At 32.4% G+C, this 20,948-nt stretch overlaps 2 protein-coding genes across 3 annotated transcripts; one reads left to right on the top strand and one right to left on the bottom strand.

Annotated features, from left to right (window-relative positions):
- Positions 1–311: 311 nt before the first annotated feature.
- On the bottom strand, positions 312–4,800 carry LOC143051165 (alanine aminotransferase 2-like). The gene is made up of 2 exons (XM_076224166.1): positions 3,091–4,800; positions 312–2,352 (listed from the first exon to the last, which is right to left on the bottom strand). Exon 1 carries the CDS (start codon positions 4,576–4,578, stop codon positions 3,097–3,099), a length of 1,482 nt encoding a protein of 493 aa, XP_076080281.1. The 5' UTR covers positions 4,579–4,800; the 3' UTR covers positions 312–2,352; positions 3,091–3,096.
- A 102-nt stretch (positions 4,801–4,902) lies between these two features.
- On the top strand, positions 4,903–15,946 carry LOC143051177 (BTB/POZ domain-containing protein 6-like). 2 transcript variants are annotated; one of them, XM_076224178.1, is made up of 3 exons: positions 4,903–5,042; positions 13,513–13,783; positions 14,617–15,946. In XM_076224178.1, exons 2-3 carry the CDS (start codon positions 13,530–13,532, stop codon positions 15,716–15,718), a joined length of 1,356 nt encoding a protein of 451 aa, XP_076080293.1. In that variant the 5' UTR covers positions 4,903–5,042; positions 13,513–13,529; the 3' UTR covers positions 15,719–15,946. The 2 variants fall into 2 exon arrangements, with proteins under 2 accessions (XP_076080293.1, XP_076080289.1); XM_076224174.1 differs by having other exon boundaries at positions 4,998–5,102.
- Positions 15,947–20,948: the final 5,002 nt, after the last annotated feature.

The following is a 20,948-nucleotide window of genomic DNA, read 5'->3' as shown; positions in this document are numbered from 1 at the left end:
TTCAATATAGTTCACCAAAATGGATTTAAGTTCCTCTTTTTGATGTAACAAAAGACTACACATACCACATACTGAAAAAGTTGTTTTAAATTAACCACAATCTTGGTGAACTAGACAAAATATCTGACTATGCGGTATGAGCTTTGTTCATTGTTGAAGGCTGTACAGTGACATATATTTGTTAATTTTTGTGTCATTTTGGTCTCTTGTGGAGAGTTGTATCATTGGCAATCATACCACATCATTTTTTAAGAAAACATCATTTTATAAAAATGTCTGACAACATTTCAGGCTGTATAAAAAGTCTTGAAGGATTTGCATTCTTTTACTTTTTAAGTTTCTATTGCAGACATTAACAATTAAGACATATAAGCACTTTCAAAGCAATGTAACATTACAAAATTCAATAAACGTAACAAAATATTTAAATAATTATTTTCAAAGTAAAATAAGCTATAGTACATAATTTTAAGATATATACAGAAATACTTTTCTTGCATTTCTTACTTACAATTAAGCAACTATTATAAAACATTTAACGACTATTTAACTGTAATAAATGGCATTCCTTTTTTTAATGGTTTTGTTAATTTCAGCATGCTTGTTGGTATTCTATTATAATAAATGCATTTTTTGAAAAAATTAATATGAACAAAACTGTCCTTAAAAACAATACCTTATCTGGATAAAAATAAATAAAATCAATTTAGTGCTCATTTCAGTGGAAAATTTAACTATAAATCAACTAGGAAACAACAAAATATTTACAGTGAACAAAAATTGTAAACAACATCCCAACAAACAAAGATTACATCATCACATTATCCTTGAAAAAAAAAGTTATTTATTTCATCTTGAAAATTATTCTAAAGTAAAATATTTAAAGAAAGGAACTTATTTTTGCAATTTTCACAACTGAGATCAAAATGTTGACACATCCCATCATCTTAATAAGAAATTTAATAATGATTGGAATCTGGTACAAGAAAAACTGCAACATAAATCCCTGATAAGAGGTATGGCACATAAATCCCTGATAAGATGTATGGCCTTAGCAATTACTAAATTGAATTCCACTTTTTAGAATGTAACATTATCTAGAAATGAGTCCAGTACATGTTGTGAACAAAAAAAGATACTTTTAGTCCCAAAATTTGTGAAGGCAGACTAATAGTGAAATACATTTCTTGAACAAAATAGGAATTAAACAATTTACAAGAAATAAAGAAAATATATGGATATTTTTCTGAAAACAGGTTATCTGTACTAAAGTCCCTATTTACATAACACTAAATATATGTATAAACCTGTAAATATAAACCGAACATAAAATAACAATGATAGCACCAAAACCAAAATTCTCCAGTTATTAAAGCTTTTGTGGATATTCTTTAAAAAAGATAAACTAAAAATACTAAACATGACTGTCTTCTTATAATAAAGCAGTTTTAAATCACACATGTACAAAGATGAATCATTTTTAAACAATCATCTTCAGAATACATACAGATACAGACAAACAATCTTTCTCAATAAAGTAAACTGTAAACCACATAGGAAGGGAGATAACTGCATAACAATTATTTTCCTTTTAAAGTACAATACTGTTATGAGTGTGTGAAACCGTGAAAGTTTTAAACAGTAATTCATATCATAAAATTTCTTAACATTGATGAAATGTTACAAGGTCAATTAACTAATGCACCAAAATGCTTATTATCTTTCATCATCTAAAATGGTAATTGGTTAACATGGTTAATAATGATTACCATTTTTTGTAAAATAGACATAGTTTACTTGAACAATATTAAATTCATTAAAGATTACACAAAATTTTAACAGCAAAATAAAATTAAAGATTGTAATATCAAGTGTGTAGACATTAAATTCAGAAGACACATTTAAGTCATAAAGCTTAGAAAATATTATATTATATATACATGTACCAACAGAAGCAGAGTGACCAAAAATAATTCTCACAGACCCTTAAGGCTATATACATAAAATAAACTAAAGGAAAAAAATAAAAATATCAACTATATTCTAAAAACATTGGAAAATATAACATGGCACCGAGATTGTGGAGACAAATATAACAAAAAGGATCATGATTGTACAGTGTGCACCATAACATTACAAAGTATAGTTTAAAGGGAAATAACTCATAATAGGTGGTTTCATTCAAAGTTTAAAGCAGTTTGTTTTAAACAAATTTGGTTTTAATAATATCACAATATGTTGTTACATGTAAAAATGTACTATCACAATTTCTCCATTTATTTATAAAAGCACACAGGTGAATGTTGTTACCAGGAAAATCTTGGTGATCCAAATGCCAACAGTTATCATATACTGAAACAAAAATAAAATTTTACAACAAATGATTTTAGTGTTAATGGGCAAGCAGAATTCATGTCTGCACATTGTTGAAAGCCATTCAGTGACCAATATATGTATATATAACCACCTGAAGCTTTATTATAGTGAAACCTAGGTGGCTGAGTGGTCTAGCATGTCGGATACAGTGCAAAGCGATTTGGTGTCACAATATCTCGGTAGCATGAGTTTGAATCCCAGCGAGGGAAGAACAGAAAATTTGCAAAAAGTATATTAAAAGACCTAACATTGATGGGCTGATGTTTAGAAGAATTATATATATATATACATGTGTCACTGTGCTGCAAATATTCACTTTCACATCCTTTTGTCATTAATAGTATGTTGTTGTCCTGAATGCAACATTATCTCAATACCACCTACATGTAATACATTTTGTACATGCATTTCCTTATTCTATCATGAAAGTTTAACACAGTATTAAATGTACATGTACATCTATTTAACTGTAGACATGAATAAAAGGAGATATATTTTTTCAATTCAATGAGACAGCAACCCAAATTTTGCTGCTCCATCAATAGTACCTTTATTTCATGAGACTTTTGTCAGTTTTTTGTATATGTTCATCTACTCATTATCTTTTATAACTTCATTATAAAAATTTCACTAGCAATTGCATTATGCAGCATAGATGTACATGTATAACTACTTCCAAACATTCAAAGACTTAATATATAGATGTGTACCCACCTATATTTACTTGTACTGAGACAAAAACTTCAAATGGAACTCTTTAAAAGTTTGCAACACACTTCTTATTTCTTCTAGAGGAGGAAGGATGGTCATACGGAAATGGTAGGTGCCCTCTTTCTGTCCAAATCCACTTCCTGGTACTACACAAAGTCCTGTTTCTTCTAACAGAGAGAAACAATAAAAAGAATCTGGTGTTTGGCTTTTAGCCTTTGCAGCTTCTATGGCCTTTGGTGGCAGAAATATTTGTGGGAAAGAGTACATTGCTCCCTGAACTGTGTTGCATTTGATACCTTCAATAGAATTGAAAAGTTCAGTGACTAAGGTGGCCTTCTCTTTCAGTTGAGATAGAACATGTGTTTTCTCTTTCATGAAAAGGTCATAAGATGGATCGCCAAGGACAGGCGGGTTGACCACACAATCTATGACAGCTTGTCCAGCAACTGGTGGGCAAAGCTTTACTGATATTGTCTTCAGCAAGCATGCTTTCACTGATGGGTGAAAATTGACAACTTCAAAATATCCACCCCTGAACCCGCATTCTCCCATGAAACCTTTTGATGCGGACATAAAAGATGCAAGTTCATGCCTATTATATGGTGCACCCATTTCCATCAAAACTTTTTTAAATGAGAAGAACTCTGATCCTTTAGCATAAACATTGTGTTGATAAACTTCATCTGACAAAATCATCAAGCGCTCATCATGAGCAAATTTGATGACATCTTCAATGTTTTGTCTTGTTAACACCTGGCCTGTTGGATTCCCTGGATTAATTACACAAATTGCTCGAGGTAAACATTTAGATTTTGCTTCTTCAATAGCTCTCCTAAGTTCACTGATATCCAAAGACCAATTGTTTTCCTCATTCATAAAGTATCGTATTGGTTGGGCATTGTATTCAGTAAGTGTCGCTGAGTACAGAGGATACTGTGGTACGGGAATCATTATTCCAGCTCTTTCATTTCCTGTTTTGCCTGTCATCAGCATGCTGAGTATAGTTTTTATACCATCACTGGCACCTGTGCATAAGACTATATCCTCACTTTTGCTTGGAACTGCATCACGCTTTTCAATGTATGCTGCAATATCTTGTCGAATAACCTCAACACCAGGGCTAGCAGTGTAAGACCCAATACTTCCTCCTCTACAACCTGCCAATATTCTTTTTGCTCTATCTTTTGCATCTGCAGGAAATTCTGGACTTGTCAACAATTCTGGATAGGCGCATAAGGCAATCACCTGTCGAATGAATGTTATAGGTGTCTGACCTGTGGCATGACAGTCACCAATGTTGGCTGGCAATACTTTGGCAAATGGTTTCTTTACTCCACTCTTTATTTCTGCATCGATTTCTGCAGCCCTTGCAACAATTGGTCCCCTGACAGCATATTCCATGTTCCTGACATTTGGGTTAACATTTTCAATTAAAACAACAGGAACGTGAGAAGTCTCAGTAACAGTACTGTTGGTATTTGTGTCTGACATTGTTGAATTATAGAGGTTACCTTCACTATTTTTCTTATTCTGACCGATCACCACGGATATTTTCCGGCTCAATAAATAATGTGTTTGTTGGATTTAAGTGTTGTACTCTGGTTGCACTTTGTCCGTATTACATAAAACAAAATAAGTCCTCAATGTGTAATTTCGACCTCAATAATCACCGGTTCATCTGAACCGGAAGTTGCTCGTGGGCCTTAACGGTTTAAACTAAAACCAGGCAACAAATCGCAGGATACACTGCAACGGCTATTTACAATTTTAAACGTTTTATTACATGATTAAGAGAGATTTTTTTACAATTGAAAATCGTCTGAAATAACAAGCTAGATATCGCTTAAACTGTGTACTTTGTTTCCTATGAATTGAATCTATTTGGGTTGATCGTCTGAACAAATACAAATATAAACAAAGCGGTTATCTCCCTTTTATCAACGCTTGCATCACTGGTAAGTTGATAAAAAGAAGTTAACAATCAAATCTACATTTTCTGTAATAAGGATCATAGGGTATGTATTTTTTGTTGTTCTAGTCAATTATTCCACTGTTTTAAGCTTTTATGGTTGACCAGTATACGTACTGACCACTGCACTGCTGTATGCCTTGAATAATTCTTACCCTGGCTGTCAAATCTGTGTAAACCTATTATTTGCACCCCATTGTAATGTAAGACAAAGGAATTATGCAAATCTGTACCAGAAAAAGCATTTATAACAAGTGCATACTATGTGATACCACTTTTACCCTTTGTAACCACAAATATTACACTATAAACTTATAAAGGAAAATTACAAAACTAGCTATGCAATTTAAAATTGAATTTTAAAAAATCTATTGAAAAATCAAAAAAGTTTTTAAAGTTTTTAAATGTCTGACTGTAGAATTTCTTGTCCATTCAGTTCTTATCATTTTCCTGTTAAGATCTGGGTTTTGACATAACACTATTTTACATAGTTATTTTTTTCATTTAGACATATGTTAAATACTATAAAATTCATTAATATTGCCTATGATAAATTATAAGTTACTTAAAATTCAAATAAATCAAATGGTATATTTTAAGGTCTTTTGGATGACTGGCCCTCTCCATATTCAGGTTTTAAGTGTAACACTGAAAATATGTTTAAAATAAGACTGATGTTTTAAAAAGTGTTTAAAAGTTTATACCTACATGACCTATAAAGTTAATTTTGACATATTTTTAAAGGTTCATAATAAGGTTTTCACTAACATAACCATATCTACATCATAACATTTACTCTGCATACAGATAAACCTGTTTTCTACCTTAAAAAATACAGGCATTGGCAGGTTCTAAGTTATTCTAAATATGTAAGTAAAAGAAACACAGGCTTTTTGAAAATTAAAAAAAAAAATGATTTTGAGATTATTTTTTTCTAAATTGTAGAAGAGTAAAGAGAAACAACTGAATTTCTTGTCATGCAGTCAATAAAATGTGTTTGGGCAGACACAAATTGCTACAGGTACATGTGCAAGTGTATATGTACTATAAAAAGTCCATGGTTACATAATTGACTAGTATTTTAGTCAAATGTCAGCTATAAAAGTCCACAGATTTATTTTCCTGAAAAAATGTCCATGTCTTCAATTTTATATATTCTGATGAAAAAGATGAAAAAAGATATATTAAATAAATTTATTTACAGGGATTCATTAATTGTACAATATGTCTGATGTAACAAAGGAATTTTTTGTTGTTATGTTTGAAATTTTTGGCAGACATATATGAAAATATTCTGTATCATCTTTCATTAAATCCCTAAGATATGTTTATTTTAATTTTGTATTTACAGTAGACTTATATTTAAGAAGGATTGATAACACATGCTTTAATCATGTGTATGTATGAGACAACATTCAACCAGAGACTATTTGACGTAGACATTATTAATTTATTGCTATCACGTTGGCTGCGTCGTCTTCGTCGTCGTCCGAATACTTTTAGTTTTTGCACTCTAACTTTAGTAAAAGTGAATAGAAATCTATAAAATTTTAACAGAAGGTTTATGACCACAAAAGGAAGGTTGAGATTGATTTTGGGAGTTTTGATCCCAACATTTTAGGAATAAGGGGCTAAAAAGGGCCCAAATAAGCATTATTCTTGGTTTTCGCACAATAACTTTAGTTTAAGTTAATAGAAATCAATGAAATTTAAACACAAGGTTTATGACCACAAAAGGAAGGTTGGGATTGATTTTAGGAGTTTTGGTTCTAACAGTTTAGGAATTAGGGGCCAAAAAAGGGCCCAAATAAGCATTATTCTTGGTTTTCGTACAATAACTTTAGTTTAATTTAATAGAAATCAATGAAATTTAAACACAAGGTTTATGACCACAAAAAGAAGGTTGGTATTGATTTTGGGAGTTGAGGTCTGAACAGTTTAGGAATTAGGGGCCAAAAAGGGGCCCAAGTAAGCATTATTCTTGGTTTTTGCACCATAACTTTTAGTTTAAGTAAATAGAAATCTATAAAATTTAAACACAAGGTTTATGACCACTAAAGGAAGGTTGGGTTTGATTTTGGGAGTTTTGGTCCCAACAGTTTAGGAATAAGGGCCCAAAGGATCCAAAATTGAACTTAGTTTGATTTCATCAAAAATTGAATAATTGGGGTTCTTTGATATGCCGAATCTAACTGTGAATGTAGATTCTTAATTTTTGGTCCCGTTTTCAAATTGGTCTACATTAAGGTCCAAAGGGTCCAAAATTAAACTTAGTTTGATTTTGACAAAAATTGAATCCTTGGGGTTCTTTGATATGCTGAATCTAAAAATGTACTTAGATTTTTGATTATTGGCCCAGTTTACAAGTTGGTCCAAATCAGGTCCAAATTAAACTTTGTTTGATTTCATCAAAAATTGAATAATTGGGGTTCTTTGATATGCCAAATCTTACTGTGTATGTAGATTCTTAATTTTTAGTCCCGTTTTCAAATTGGTCTACATTAAAGTCCAAAGGGTCCAAAATTAAACTAAGTTTGATTTTAACAAAAATTGAATTCTTGAGCTTTTTTGATATGCTGAATCTAAACATGTACTTAGATTTTTGATTATGGGCCCAGTTTTCAAGTTGGTTCAAATCAGGATCCAAAATTATTATATTAAGTATTGTGCAATAGCAAGAAATTTTCAATTGCACAGTATTCAGCAATAGCAAGAAATCTTCAATTGCACAGCATTGTGCAATAGCAAGAAATTTTCAATTGCACAGTATTCAGCAATAGCAAGAAATCTTCAATTGCACAGCATTGTGCAATAGCAAGAAATCTTCAATTGCACAGTATTGTGCAATAGCAAATATTTTCAATTGCACAGTATTGCGCAATAGCAAGAAATATCTAATTGCACAATATTGTGCAATAGCAAGAAATTTTCAATTGATTGGAGTTATTTTTCTTTGTCCAGAATAGTAGTTGAATCAACTTAAATCATTGTTTTATACAATATACAATGTATATTCACTTTTACTACCAACTGAAAAATTAAAACAATCTTTACCATTCAGTGATAACAAGCACCTTTTGTTACATTTTAATATTTTATGATGTATTTAAATGAGTAGTTATTGTTGCAAACTCCATTAGAAATTTTAATTGAGATCAGTTTTGGAAAAAGGGAAAGGGGGATGTGAAAAAAAAATGGGGGGGGGGGGGTGTTAATTTTTCTCATTTCAGATTTCATAAATAAAAAGAAAATTTCTTTGAGAGGATTAATATTCATCAGCATAGTGAATTGCTCAAAGGAAAAAAAAGTATTTTAAGTTCATTAGACCACATTCATTCTGTGTCAGAAACCTATGCTGTGTCAACTATTTAATCACAATCCAAATTTAGAGCTGAATCCAGCTTGAATGTTGTGTCCATACTTGCCCCAACCGTTCAGGGTTCAACCTCTGCGGTCGTATAAAGCTGCGCCCTGCGGAGCATCTAGTTAACTATTAGGTCGCTATATATATGGCCTTTGCCAAAGTGGAAAACCCATACTGCATATAGAAGGCTATAATAAATGTAAAAGATTTAAATGAGTAAATTAATAGCCTAATTAAAAAAAAAAAATAAGAAACAAATTTACAAATTTATATATTATCAATGATTATAAAATGATATAAAAACTTGTTTCAGAAATTATATTTTGAAGTTACTTACTTTCCTAGCAAAACTAATAACATTGATTCTATCTGATTAAAATATAGATACTGTGTCCAAGACTCACATACAAGGATATGAACACACTCCATGCTACGTTGTGTTTAACCAACTGTGAGGGATCCTTAGGTTTTATTTAAAGTCATAAGAAACGAGTGACCGGTGAAAAATAATGTTCTTCCAATTCTTGAACCAATGCATACAAACATCATAAACGTAGTCTTCTGTGCACGAATTTATCATTTTTTTCGTGTAAATTTCGTTTAATCGTCAATTTTTTTTTCAATCGGTCAGTGTTGTTGTCAAAATATGGCAGGTAATTAAAGTTTGTATTTTGAAGCCGAAGTTTAACGATTGTCACCTGTTTGTCAACAATAAAAAAAAAATCAACAAAAAAGCATGGAAATTGAGCACGTGTTCAGATAATAGTCTATTTTAAGGACATCCACGCGTATTGTGATCACCGGATTTTTACGAGATAGGTCACACCATGGAAGTATTATATAATACTTCCATTATAATACTTCCATGGTCACACTGAGGTCAGTATGCATACGGAAAATATGTCGGGGGAATTGCTTTCTGGAAGGAAGCAATTAAAATAAAGTAAACTTCTTCTAAATAGGAATAAATTAAAAAAAAATCTTCAAAAAAAGTATATGTACTTAAGTTTTATAATGAAAACTATCCATTGAGTTATAAAAAAAACATATGCATTATTTTTTTTGATTTGAGGTTTCTTATGACTTTAAAGGATAGTCTTCTTCAAAAATTTGGAGACGGACCATTTCATTGGTTGATATAAAAGTTATCATTAAAAAAAGTAGGACAGAATGTTGTGAGATCTTGTGAGAGAACCTTGGAAACAGAATATGTATTTTAAGGAGATTGACATCCACTTCATTTGCATTACGACTTCATTATTTGAAGAGGTCTGAAGAGGTCTGATATGAAAATGTTCCTAAATTTGAGTGTAATGTTTGCCGCTGGAAATTGAGCAAACAACAATTAATCAAATTTGAAGTAATATAAAGGAATTTGTGTTGCTCTGTAAACATAATTCATAGTCATGCTTTCTGTTCATGTTGGTAAATTGATTCTCAGATTTTGCCTCCAAGGTAACCTAGACATGCAATGTATTAAATGAAAAAAATCCCCATTTTTTTTTCTTTTTTTTTTTTTTTTTTTTTAGAAAAATTGGATATCCTTTAAATGACAATATAAACAAGAAGTTTGTCTGGGTAATGAAAATTTAAAAAAAAAATAACAATGAAAGTACAAAACATAAAGAAAGAAGATACATGTACATTAACATTTTTATTCGACCGCAAAATTTGAAAAATTTTTCGTCGTATATTGCTATCACGTTGGCGGCGTCGTCGTCGTCGTCGTCGTCGTCGTCGTCCGAATACTTTTAGTTTTCGCACTCTAACTTTAGTAAAAGTGAATGGAAATCTATGAAATTTTAACACAAGGTTTATGACCACAAAAGGAAGGTTGGTATTGATTTTGGGAGTTTTGGTCCCAACATTTTAGGAATTAGGGGCCAAGAAGGGCCCAAATAAGCATTTTCTTGGTTTTCGCACTATAACTTTAGTTTAAGTTAATAGAAATCTATGAAATTTTGACACAAGGTTTATGACCACAAAAGAACGGTTGGGATTGATTTTGGGAGTTTTGGTTTCAACAGTTTAGGAATTAGGGGCCAAAAAAGGGCCCAAATAAGCATTATTCTTGGTTTTTGCACCATAACGTTAGTATAAGTAAATAGAAATCTATGAAATTTAAACACAAGGTTTATGACCATAAAAGGAAGGTTGGTATTGATTTTGGGAGTTTAGGTCCCAACAGAATAAGGGGCCCAAAAGGGTCCAAAATTAAACTTTGTTTGATTTCATCAAAATTGAATAATTGGGGTTCTTTGATATGCCGAATCTAACTGTCATGACTGTGTATGTAGATTCTTAACTTTTGGTCCCGTTTTCAAATTGGTCTACATTAAGGTCCAAAGGGTCCAAAATTAAACTTAGTTTGATTTTGACCAAAAATGAATCAGTTAGGTTCTTTGATATGCTGAATCTAAAAATGTACTTAGATTCTTGATTATTGGCCCAGTTTTTAAGTTGGTCCAAATCGGGGTCCAAAATTAAACTTTGTTTGATTTCATCAAAAATTGAATAAATGGGGTTCTTTGATATACCAAATCTAACTGTGTATGTAGATTCTTCATTTTTGGTCCTGTTTTCAAATTGGTCTACACTAAAGTCCAAAGGGTCCAAAATTAAACTTAGTCTGATTTTAACAAAAATTGAAATCTTGTGGTTCTTTGATATGCTGAATCCAAAAATGTACTTAGATTTTTTATTATGGGCCCAGTTTTCAAGTTGGTCCAAATCAGGATCTAAAATTATTATATTAAGTATTGTGCAATAGCAAGTCTTTTCAATTGCACAGTATTGCGCAATGGCAAGAAATATCTAATTGCACAATATTGTGAAATAGCAATTTTTTTTTAAATAGAGTTATCTTTCTTTGTCCAGAATAGTAAGCAAGAAATATCTAATTGCAAAATATTGTGCAATAGCAAGATTTTTTTTTAATTGAAGTTATCTTTCTTTGTCCAGAATCAACTTAAATCTTTGTTATATACAATATACAATGTATATTCACTTTTTACTACCAACTGATAAATTAAAATAATCTTTACCATTCAGTGATAACAAGCAGTTTTTTTACATCTTAATATTTTATGATGTATTTAAATGAGTAGTTATTGTTGCAAACTCCATTAGAAATTTTAATTGAGATTAGTTTTGGAATAAGGGAAAGGGGGATGTGATTAAAAAAATTGGGTTCAATTTTTCTCATTTGAAATTTCATAAATAAAAAAGAAAATTTCTTCAAACATTTTTTTGAGAGGATTAATATTCAACAGCATAGTGAATTGCTCTAAGAGAAAACAAAAAAATTTAAGTTCATTAGAACACATTCATTCTGTGTCAGAAACCTATGCTGTGTCAACTATTTAATCACAATCCAAATTTAGAGCTGAATCCAGCTTGAATGTTGTGTCCATACTTGCCCCAACCGTTCAGGGTTCAACCTCTGCGGTCGTATAAAGCTACGCCCTGCGGAGCATCTGGTTTTGGCTTAAATAAAAACGATTCCAAAAGTTCACATTCAAACATTAAAAGGTTTCTCTGAAATTCTATCTTAATAAAAATAAACCCACTGATATGCATATTATTGGAATGTATGCATCATTTCTTTCAACAGTTTATATGTATAAGAAGATTGATCTCGAAAGCAAAGAATAATGTGAAACAAATGAAAACAATGTAGGGGGATGTAAATAGCACGTTTCTAGCTCCTCATATTAAAAAAGAAGATAAGACATGGAAACAAGAATTAAAGCACATGACTTCAGATATATTGTAAGAACTCCAAATCCAAAGACATGCTTTTTTTATATATACATTGTCATGATTGTACCCCTGATATGCGACAGTTTTGGACTAATAAATTTAAAAAAGGAATTGAAAAGGCAAATGAATTCGAGCTAGAGATCGTTATCATCTATAAATGTACGTACGATATACATCAATATTGATTTCCCAGGAGAGTGCACACAATAATTGTGAAAATATTTAAGTTCGATTAGTAATGATGCATGCACACACAATAATTGTGAAAATATTTAAGTCCGATTAGTAATGACCCAACCCGTATCAATATCAAGTACTATCATCGACCATGATTCTGCATGTACAAATCACCATGAAATAAAGTTTAAAAAGTGGTCCCCAAAATAGCCCTTATAGTGATTACTATCCAGTACGTTTTAACAGTAAAAATATACCAAAAAATAGAAAGATATAGCTTAAAGTCACAAACAATCAAGATCTGGTGTATATGCATACGTTGTCGATACCAATACTGGCTTAAGCTTTAATACAACGATATTTTCCTCAGTGCTTTCATTGTGCATATTACGTTCTAAATAAAGATTCCCAGGGGCGTAGCTAGGTATTAATTCAACTGTAGGCACCAATCGACATCTGACTGGTGAATTAAATAACGCAATTGGAAATATATAAAAAAATAATTTACAATATGCATTGCCCAGCGTAGATCAGCGTATTGCTTTAATTGAGCAGTACACCCTGTTTGGTATTATCATATCTATTCAGTTCTGATTGATATATACGTTTGACAATCCTTCATTAAAAGAAATAGGCACTTAAACACTGATATTACTATATAATAAAACTATCATTATCCAGCTGAAGGACGCCTCCGGGTGCGGGAATTTCTCGCTACATTGAAGACCTGTTGGTGACCTTCTGCTGTTGTTTTTTTCTATGGTCGGGTTGTCTCTTTGGCACATTCCCCATTTCCATTCTCAATTTTATGTATACTCAGTAAACTTATCTGTCAGTACTGATACTGCATAGGATTGTCATAATTTTTTCTTGTTTCCTTTGCGCGTTTTCTTCAGATATTTGCTAAGTTGTGTAGCAAGAATTAGGCTCTGAACCAATTGAAATCATTATGTGTCTGATGCTGATGCTTTTTGTCTGAACTTTGTCTATTTATAGTTCAACGAATAATATATGCTTTTTACTTTGATTTGATAAATATTGTAACGAGTCGTGTTGTTTGATGTTGTAGAGCTTGTTTTTGATGGCAAATGTATGATGACCTAATACGTATATTCAAAATAGTGAATTTAGAATATTGTCTTTTAAATTACAGGATTTAAATCAGTCAAGATGGCTTCTTCTGAAGAAGATTGGCAGTCATCGCGATGTTTGGTGGAATGTAATAGATATATGTTAGAAAACAACATTGGATGTGACGTCACGTTTTTAGTTGGTGAAGACAAGACTAAAGTTTTAGCACATAAACATATATTGATCAGCAGAAGCTGTGTATTCTTTGCAATGTTTAACGGCCCACTTGCAGAAAAAGGTCAAGAAATAGCGCTTCCAGACATCGAACATAGTGTCTTCAGAATACTATTGCAGTAAGTATTGGCGGGGCTATTTTGTATCCGAAACATAAAACACAGTGTCTATAGTTTTATAAAGATTGCATTTTATAACACATTAACAGAAGAATAATAAAATTCTATTCCATTCTTAAAAACGTTGAGCTGCTCACATTATAAGTCCGATAGAAATAAACCAAATTAGAAAACTAGGACGGATTCAGACAGAAAGATATTGTAAGCAACATAGAAAACTACTGTCCACATAATTCAACGCTTGGCCTCAGCAAAAGACCATACGCATCAATGGTGTGACGTTTCTAAAAAAAATCGGTTAAGATAGACTTAAATATCTAGTTATATCTAGTTTTCTCTTAATTACTTGACTAATAACATGATACCCAAGTTAAGAGTATTTTGTATGAAAAGTCCTCTAGAAATGCTTTTGGTATGAAAAACATGACCACAGAGGCATTTGTATTATTACGATTGACCATATTTCAAAAGACTTTCTTGAATATATGAAATAGTATGCAACATTTATGAGTTGAAACAATGTTATACAAATATATTCTTTTTTGCAAGTTGATAATAGTGCTTTCTTAGCAAGAGATTTTTTTAAGTAATTTTGAATTAAAATCTTCAAGATTTCTACACATCTTATCTTCTGTCCTTTATTTAGCTCATCTGGCCAAAATATCATATGAGATATTGCCATCCCTTGTTGTTTTTTAAAATTTTCATACTTATGTGTTGATCTAAAAAACAACTGGTTAATACTAACTATTTTGTATGAATAATGCATGAAAAGTCCTTCACAAAGTATCTTCATTTGGAAATTTGCAATAATAAATGTTGGTTTATTTTAGGTACCTGTATTGTGAGGATACCGACATCAAACCAGATTTAGTTCTCCAGCTGTTGTATGCTGCTAAAAAGTACTCAATCCAGTCACTAGTTAAAGTGTGCGTGAAATATTTGGAGTTGGACAGATCAGCTGAGAATATATGTACCATCTTCGAACAATCTTATATCTTTGATGAACAAGATTTACAAGAGAAATGTTTGGCATATATAAGAATTCATGCACCAGACGTTTTGCACTCCAATGACTTCCTCGAGCTTAGCCCTCATTGTTTAGAACTGGTACTACAGGACGACTTGTTACGAGTTGACGAACAAACAATTTTGTCATGTGTGCTGAAATGGGCTTCAAACAAATGTACCAAGAAGGAGAAGGAAGTAAGCTCTGAAAATCAGCGCGCCGAGCTAGGTCACCTTTTGTATTTAATAAGATTTCCGCTCATGGGAAAAGAGTATTTTACAGATGTAATTTCAGAAATGGATATTTTGTCAGACAAAGAGAAGGTTGAATTGTTCAAATTCTTTTATCAAAAGGGGAGCAAAATAACTACATTTATAACACATGAACGTAGTGAAAAAATAGACGAACTTGAGGCCAGAGATTCGGAAGACACCCGTCCTATTCAAACATGTATCCGGTACCATTCTGTATACGAAGATGGCTCTTGGTATTGTGGTGGAGAACCTGATGCTGTTGCCTTCACAACAAACCGTCCTATTATTTTACACGGTGTTCTTGTCTACGGCTCCTACATTGGCGAGGGTGTATACGATATCACATGCTCCTTGTACGACACTGTGGACCACGAGGTTGCAACGCGGCGAACACGATTGAAAACTAGCGAATCTCAACATACATACCCTGTATTGCTAGAACATCCGGTCACTATCACAAACAGCAAGAAACATACTGTTGTCGTGAAACTGACGAATGCAGAAGGACTCGACACTTACCAAGGCAAAGGAGGGACAACAAGTGTTAACTGCGGGACAGTTCGTTTCTCTTTTAGCAAATCAAAATACAGTAGAAATGGAACTGATACCAAGATCGGACAGATACCCGGATTGTTATTCACATGCGGTGAGGACGAGGATTCTGATGTTTGAATTAAGATTTCGACTGTGTCAACCCAGCTGTGTTCAAGGAAGAAATTTATTGTTGTGATGTTGCCTTCATTTGCTTTTGACTAAATGCCTGGAACTTACACTTACGAAAAAACTATGTAAAAGCATTTATAAGTTCTTTATGAACTTACTATAATTCTTTAACCTATTTTGAATAGAAAAATTATTAAACTTTGCATTTTGCTATATTAAATAAGAATATGTTTTCGACATGGATTTTGCATTTCCTTTAATGTATATATATATTATTACTTATATGTTGTGTTAGTGACCAAATACGATATATATGGGGTCAGTGAATTCCTTGTCGGGTTCGTGCGATGCTCGAATCCCCAAATTGAATTTAGTAACCCCATATATATCGTATTAGGTCATAGTACAACGTGTAATGAATTTATCTTAAATAATATCGTCACCTGTGGTGTTTATACTAGCGGCCTATCAAACTAATTAAGTCTTCAATACTTAGTATTTAGAAACTACTTCCATATGTCTATGCATGCACAAATGCCAACAATAACAACGCGTCAGCTTTAGATTTGGCTTATGAATTTATTTCAATCGTTCATTACATGTATTAATCTATTCGTCTGTTGAAACCTTTCAGATTTCTTTTTTTTTGTTTTGAAAGCAAAATTTGGTGACTATGGTGAACGAGTCTGACTCATGTGTTGACTTACATCTAGACATTGACAATGAGGAATTTGGTTAAAACAAAAAAATTACGACAAAAGAGATGATTTCAGCTTCCCAATTGTGAACCTTACATTTCTATGTAGCAACATTCCAGCAGCTCCTGCATAAGGAGTATTTATCTCACAATTTATACCGATATTCCAGGTCTTGTATTTCCTATCATGGTTTACTTGATAGAGGGTTCAGGGGCGGATCCAGCCATTTAAAAAAAGGGGGGGGTCCCAACTCAGAGTAAAGGGGGTTCCAACTATATGCTCCCATTCAAATGCATTGATCGTCCAAAAAAAGGGGCCCCTGGATCTGCCACTGGGGTTGCTACCCACAAGAAAGCTATTAAACCAAGAGGTTCAAATGGTGAAGTCGAAATCATCCCTTCGTTAATTTTACGGACGCCATCACGATTTGGTTGACAGTTTCGGAATTACCGTTTTACAGATGATATCGGATATGTTCCTTATATGTCGTAACAACAATCCCTTCCCTTTTCACGAATTTGACCTACCGATCTAGGCAATTTTAATACCGGATTTGTACGGTGAACAACAGTTGTTAATTTCTGTGTTATTTTGGTCTCTTGTGGAGAGTTGTCTCATTGGCAATCATACCACATCTTCTTTTTTTATATATTGTAATTACATGAGCTACACGATGGTTGCCACATGTGGAGCAGGATCTGCTTTCCCTTCCGGAGCACCTGAGATCACCCCCAGTTTTTGTGTGGGGTTCGTGTTGCTTAGTCTTCAGTATTCTATGTTGTGTCTTGTGTACTATTATTTGTCTGTTTGTCTTTTTATTTTTTAGCCATAGCGTTGTTAGTTTATTTTCGATTTATGAGTTTGACAGTCCCTTTGGTATCCTTCACCCATCTTTTAAAATTTATTTAGTCTTTCAATCCATACTCAAATTCACATAGTATCACTGCCTCGTGTGTATTGTTGAGTTTTTAACAACATTATAACAGTGCATTTCTGGAAATTTAAACCAAATAAAAAAAGACTAAAGATGACAAAAAATGCATTTTGGTAGATTTTCAGAAATGTTGAGCATTTTTCAACCAACAAATGAGCTAGAACGACATTATACATTATTATTTGTATGTATTTTTTTATATTCAAATCACTTCCAGTTACCTTTGTTATACCCTAGCAGTCACATTTTATTGATAAAGGAAGCTTGATTATCCATAGAAAAGCGCAGGTACACTGGAAATCCTTGTCCATTAAGATCAGAATCAAACATACGCCATCAACGATGTTCGAAATCACAGCTTCAGCTGTAAGGAATACATCAGTGGCGGATCGGGGGGGGGGGGGGGGGGGGGGGGGGGGTTGTTCCCCTGCACATGTATTTAAAACACTCGACTTTCGAAGCCCAGAGAAAATTCTCAAACTCTGTTAGTAAATTTGTCAAATACACATAAATATTAACTGTTTAACGATGTTCTTCATTACACAATTTTGCAAAATCACACGAAAGAAGATATACATACATGATGAGGTAACATTTTTGGACCTGTTGACTATTAGATTTTAAGGATATTATAGAACAAACAAATAAAATCCACTAGATGTCAGAAAATCATTTAGCTTTAATATGTCGGATATTTATATTTACATTTTTGAATTTTCTCTAACATATTTTGTTGAAGTTTCAAACTTCACAAATTTCATGAGATCTTGTCCTTTACATTAAGATATGAGCTGAGAAAAATACAAAAGACGTCTTGTACTAAGATGTCAATGTGAGTAATAAGATATCTTCACAACCTTGGCTCATACATACTTATTGTGCCAAAAAATTATGACTAAATGATTATAAGGCAATGTTAACATTTCAATTACACAACAGCGACATGATACATGACAATTCTGCTTTAAAGTGTCCATATTATATCATCCTTTTCCTTTATCAATGAAAGTAACATAGGTAATGAAAGGATTGCATAATTTATCATTTTTTTGGAACTTCAGGGCTCAAAAATGGCTCATATACATTTTTCTTTTGCAATATTGTTTCAAAATTGCCGTAAACTACAATCTTTAGTGCCGCATTGCATTTTAATTGACAGGTATGATAGATATAAAAACCAATTTGTGTAATATTAGATTCTGCAAAATTTGAAATTACGGTAAGCACCCACGATTTTCGATATTTATATGAATGACTGAAACAAATTACTTGAAAATCGGCTTACCCCTACTGAAATCAAGAACTTATACATACAACATAAATAAGATACTCGTACAGAGGATTCCATGCTATAAAACTATAATTGAGAGAAATTTACAAACTTGTATTTTCAAATAATTGCGATCCACACTTATAAAAGGACTGTGATTATCACGTACTATATAGATATAGGAAGATTGGGTGTGAGTGCCAATGAGACAACTCTCCATCCAAATAACAATTTTTAAAATAGATATAAGAAGATGTGGTGTGAGTGCCAATGAGACAACTCTCCATCCAAATAACAAATTTATCAAAGTAAACCATTATAGGTCAATGTACGGCCTTCAACACGGAGCCTTGGCTCACACCAAACAAAAAGCTATAAAGGGCCCAAAATAACTAGTGTAAAACCATTCAAACGGGAAAACCAACGGTCTAATCTATATAAAAAAAACAAGAAACGAGAAACACGTATAAATTACATAAACAAACGACAACTACTGTACATCAGATTCCTGACTTAGGACAGGTGCAAACATTTGCAGCGGGATTAAACGTTTTAATGGTACCAAACCTTCTCCCTTTTCGGAAACAATAGCATAACATCACAACATAGAAAACCACACGATAAAATATCAATTGGAAGGCTTAACTCAATCAAAAAACGTAAATTAACATGAATTAACATAAAAGTTAATTTCAAACATAAACCTACCACTTATTATGAATCTTAATTGTGGATGATATCATTTATTCGAAGTAGTCATTACGCACTTTTAGTCGAAAAACGACAGTCAAAGAATTAATTTAAAACAAATGACATGCACAATAATAAGTTTCGACACGATTGGTTAATCAGGATATATAATAATTGGAACTATTTGCGATGTAGAATTTAACTTCAGTTTAAAAATGACAAAACGGCTATCAACGATTATCTAAGAAACAGAAGAGCGTACATTGATTAGTAGAGGGAGCCAGAGTGCCAGAAGAAAACCAGCGACCTTCGGTAGGAAAACAAACAATCTTAGTCGATTACTAGAGTCGAGCTATTGTTAAGATTGCTATTTAAGTTGGAGGTGAGAATGGAAATTGTTATGTAATTGTTTGTTTCTGTGTATGTTGCATTTAGTGTTTCTATTGTGTCATTGTTCTCCTCTTATATTGGATGTGTTTCCCTCAGTTTTAGTTTGTAACCCGGATTTGTTTTTCTCAATCGATTTATGAATTTCGAACAGCAGTATACTTCTGTTGCCTTTATTTGGCTAGCCTTAAAAACAGGTAGCAAGTCAGGAATATGGTGACTGTGTCTATGAATGTTGGCGTTTTCCTTGTTTCAGTTTAGTGTTTCTGTTGTTCCGTTATTTTCCTCTTAGGGTTGTGATGTTTTCCTCGGTTTGATTTTGTTACCCAGATTTGTTTTCATTGAATCAATTTACAATCATTGAACAGCGGTATACCACTGTTGCCATTATTTATTAACTACTTGGACCACTCGGCCACCAAGGCCCCGTGGGCCATGGACATATAACAATTTAGAGTTGCATAGTGATTGGGACCAAAAGTATCGTTGTCAATAAACACACGAAATACTTGGTCACAGTCGGCTACACTCCAAGGGAAGCATTCTTATTATTGAATAAAACAATTGTTTTAGTTGAATGTTAGATTGTAAAATAATACAAGATGACATTGAATTCATCAAAACAAAATCCACATATCAATTATTTGTGCTCAGACATTGTTACCGATTTCGCCACGTCAATGGCTTGGACACTGACTATCGGATATATATCATCAAAGGATTTTGCAGGAGTACCCTGGCGGGTATCACTAGCGGAACTGAAACTGGCGGTTATCACTATGTGGACTGCATGGTTTGTGCTTTTTTTTCTATCACTCCAAATGCACTTAAAAATTAAGGAAACTCAGTGTAAAATATTCAATTGATTTCTCTTTAATATTCGTGTCGCTCTTAAGTCACACGTTTTAGAGTATTTTAATGATGGTTGATCATACATGAAATAAAATTTGATATGATAAAGATTTACTAGTAGTTACAAAAACCCAATTTAATTGAAATATAGATCTCTGATTTCAGTATCCTCAAACGAGCATGCGAGTTGTGAAAGATCTGAATCAAAATTATATTGTTGCAATGATTGATGTATGATGATAATCTGTATATATCCAAGTGCAAACAATATCAAAGATGTAAATTATTTATCTTAGATACAGGCCAATTATTTATGAACAAACGTACAAACTTATATAATGTGTTTTTATTTTGATTTTTTATGAGTGAAGCATATTTAAAATCATAACAAATACACACGAACAGCTT

Source organism: Mytilus galloprovincialis, chromosome 1, assembly GCF_965363235.1.
Source record: "Mytilus galloprovincialis chromosome 1, xbMytGall1.hap1.1, whole genome shotgun sequence".
Lineage (NCBI taxonomy): Eukaryota > Metazoa > Mollusca > Bivalvia > Mytilida > Mytilidae > Mytilus > Mytilus galloprovincialis.
This window is presented reverse-complemented; position numbering and strand designations above follow the sequence as displayed.

Bases quoted from the DNA above. Each gene is read 5' to 3' on its own strand.
- LOC143051177 (XM_076224178.1), top strand. From the start codon at position 13,530: ATGGCTTCTTCTGAAGAAGATTGGCAGTCATCGCGATGTTTGGTGGAA. The intron at 13,784-14,616 runs GTAAGTATTGGC...GGTTTATTTTAG, and splicing joins GTCTTCAGAATACTATTGCA to GTACCTGTATTGTGAGGATA.
- LOC143051165 (XM_076224166.1), bottom strand. From the start codon at position 4,578: ATGTCAGACACAAATACCAACAGTACTGTTACTGAGACTTCTCACGTT.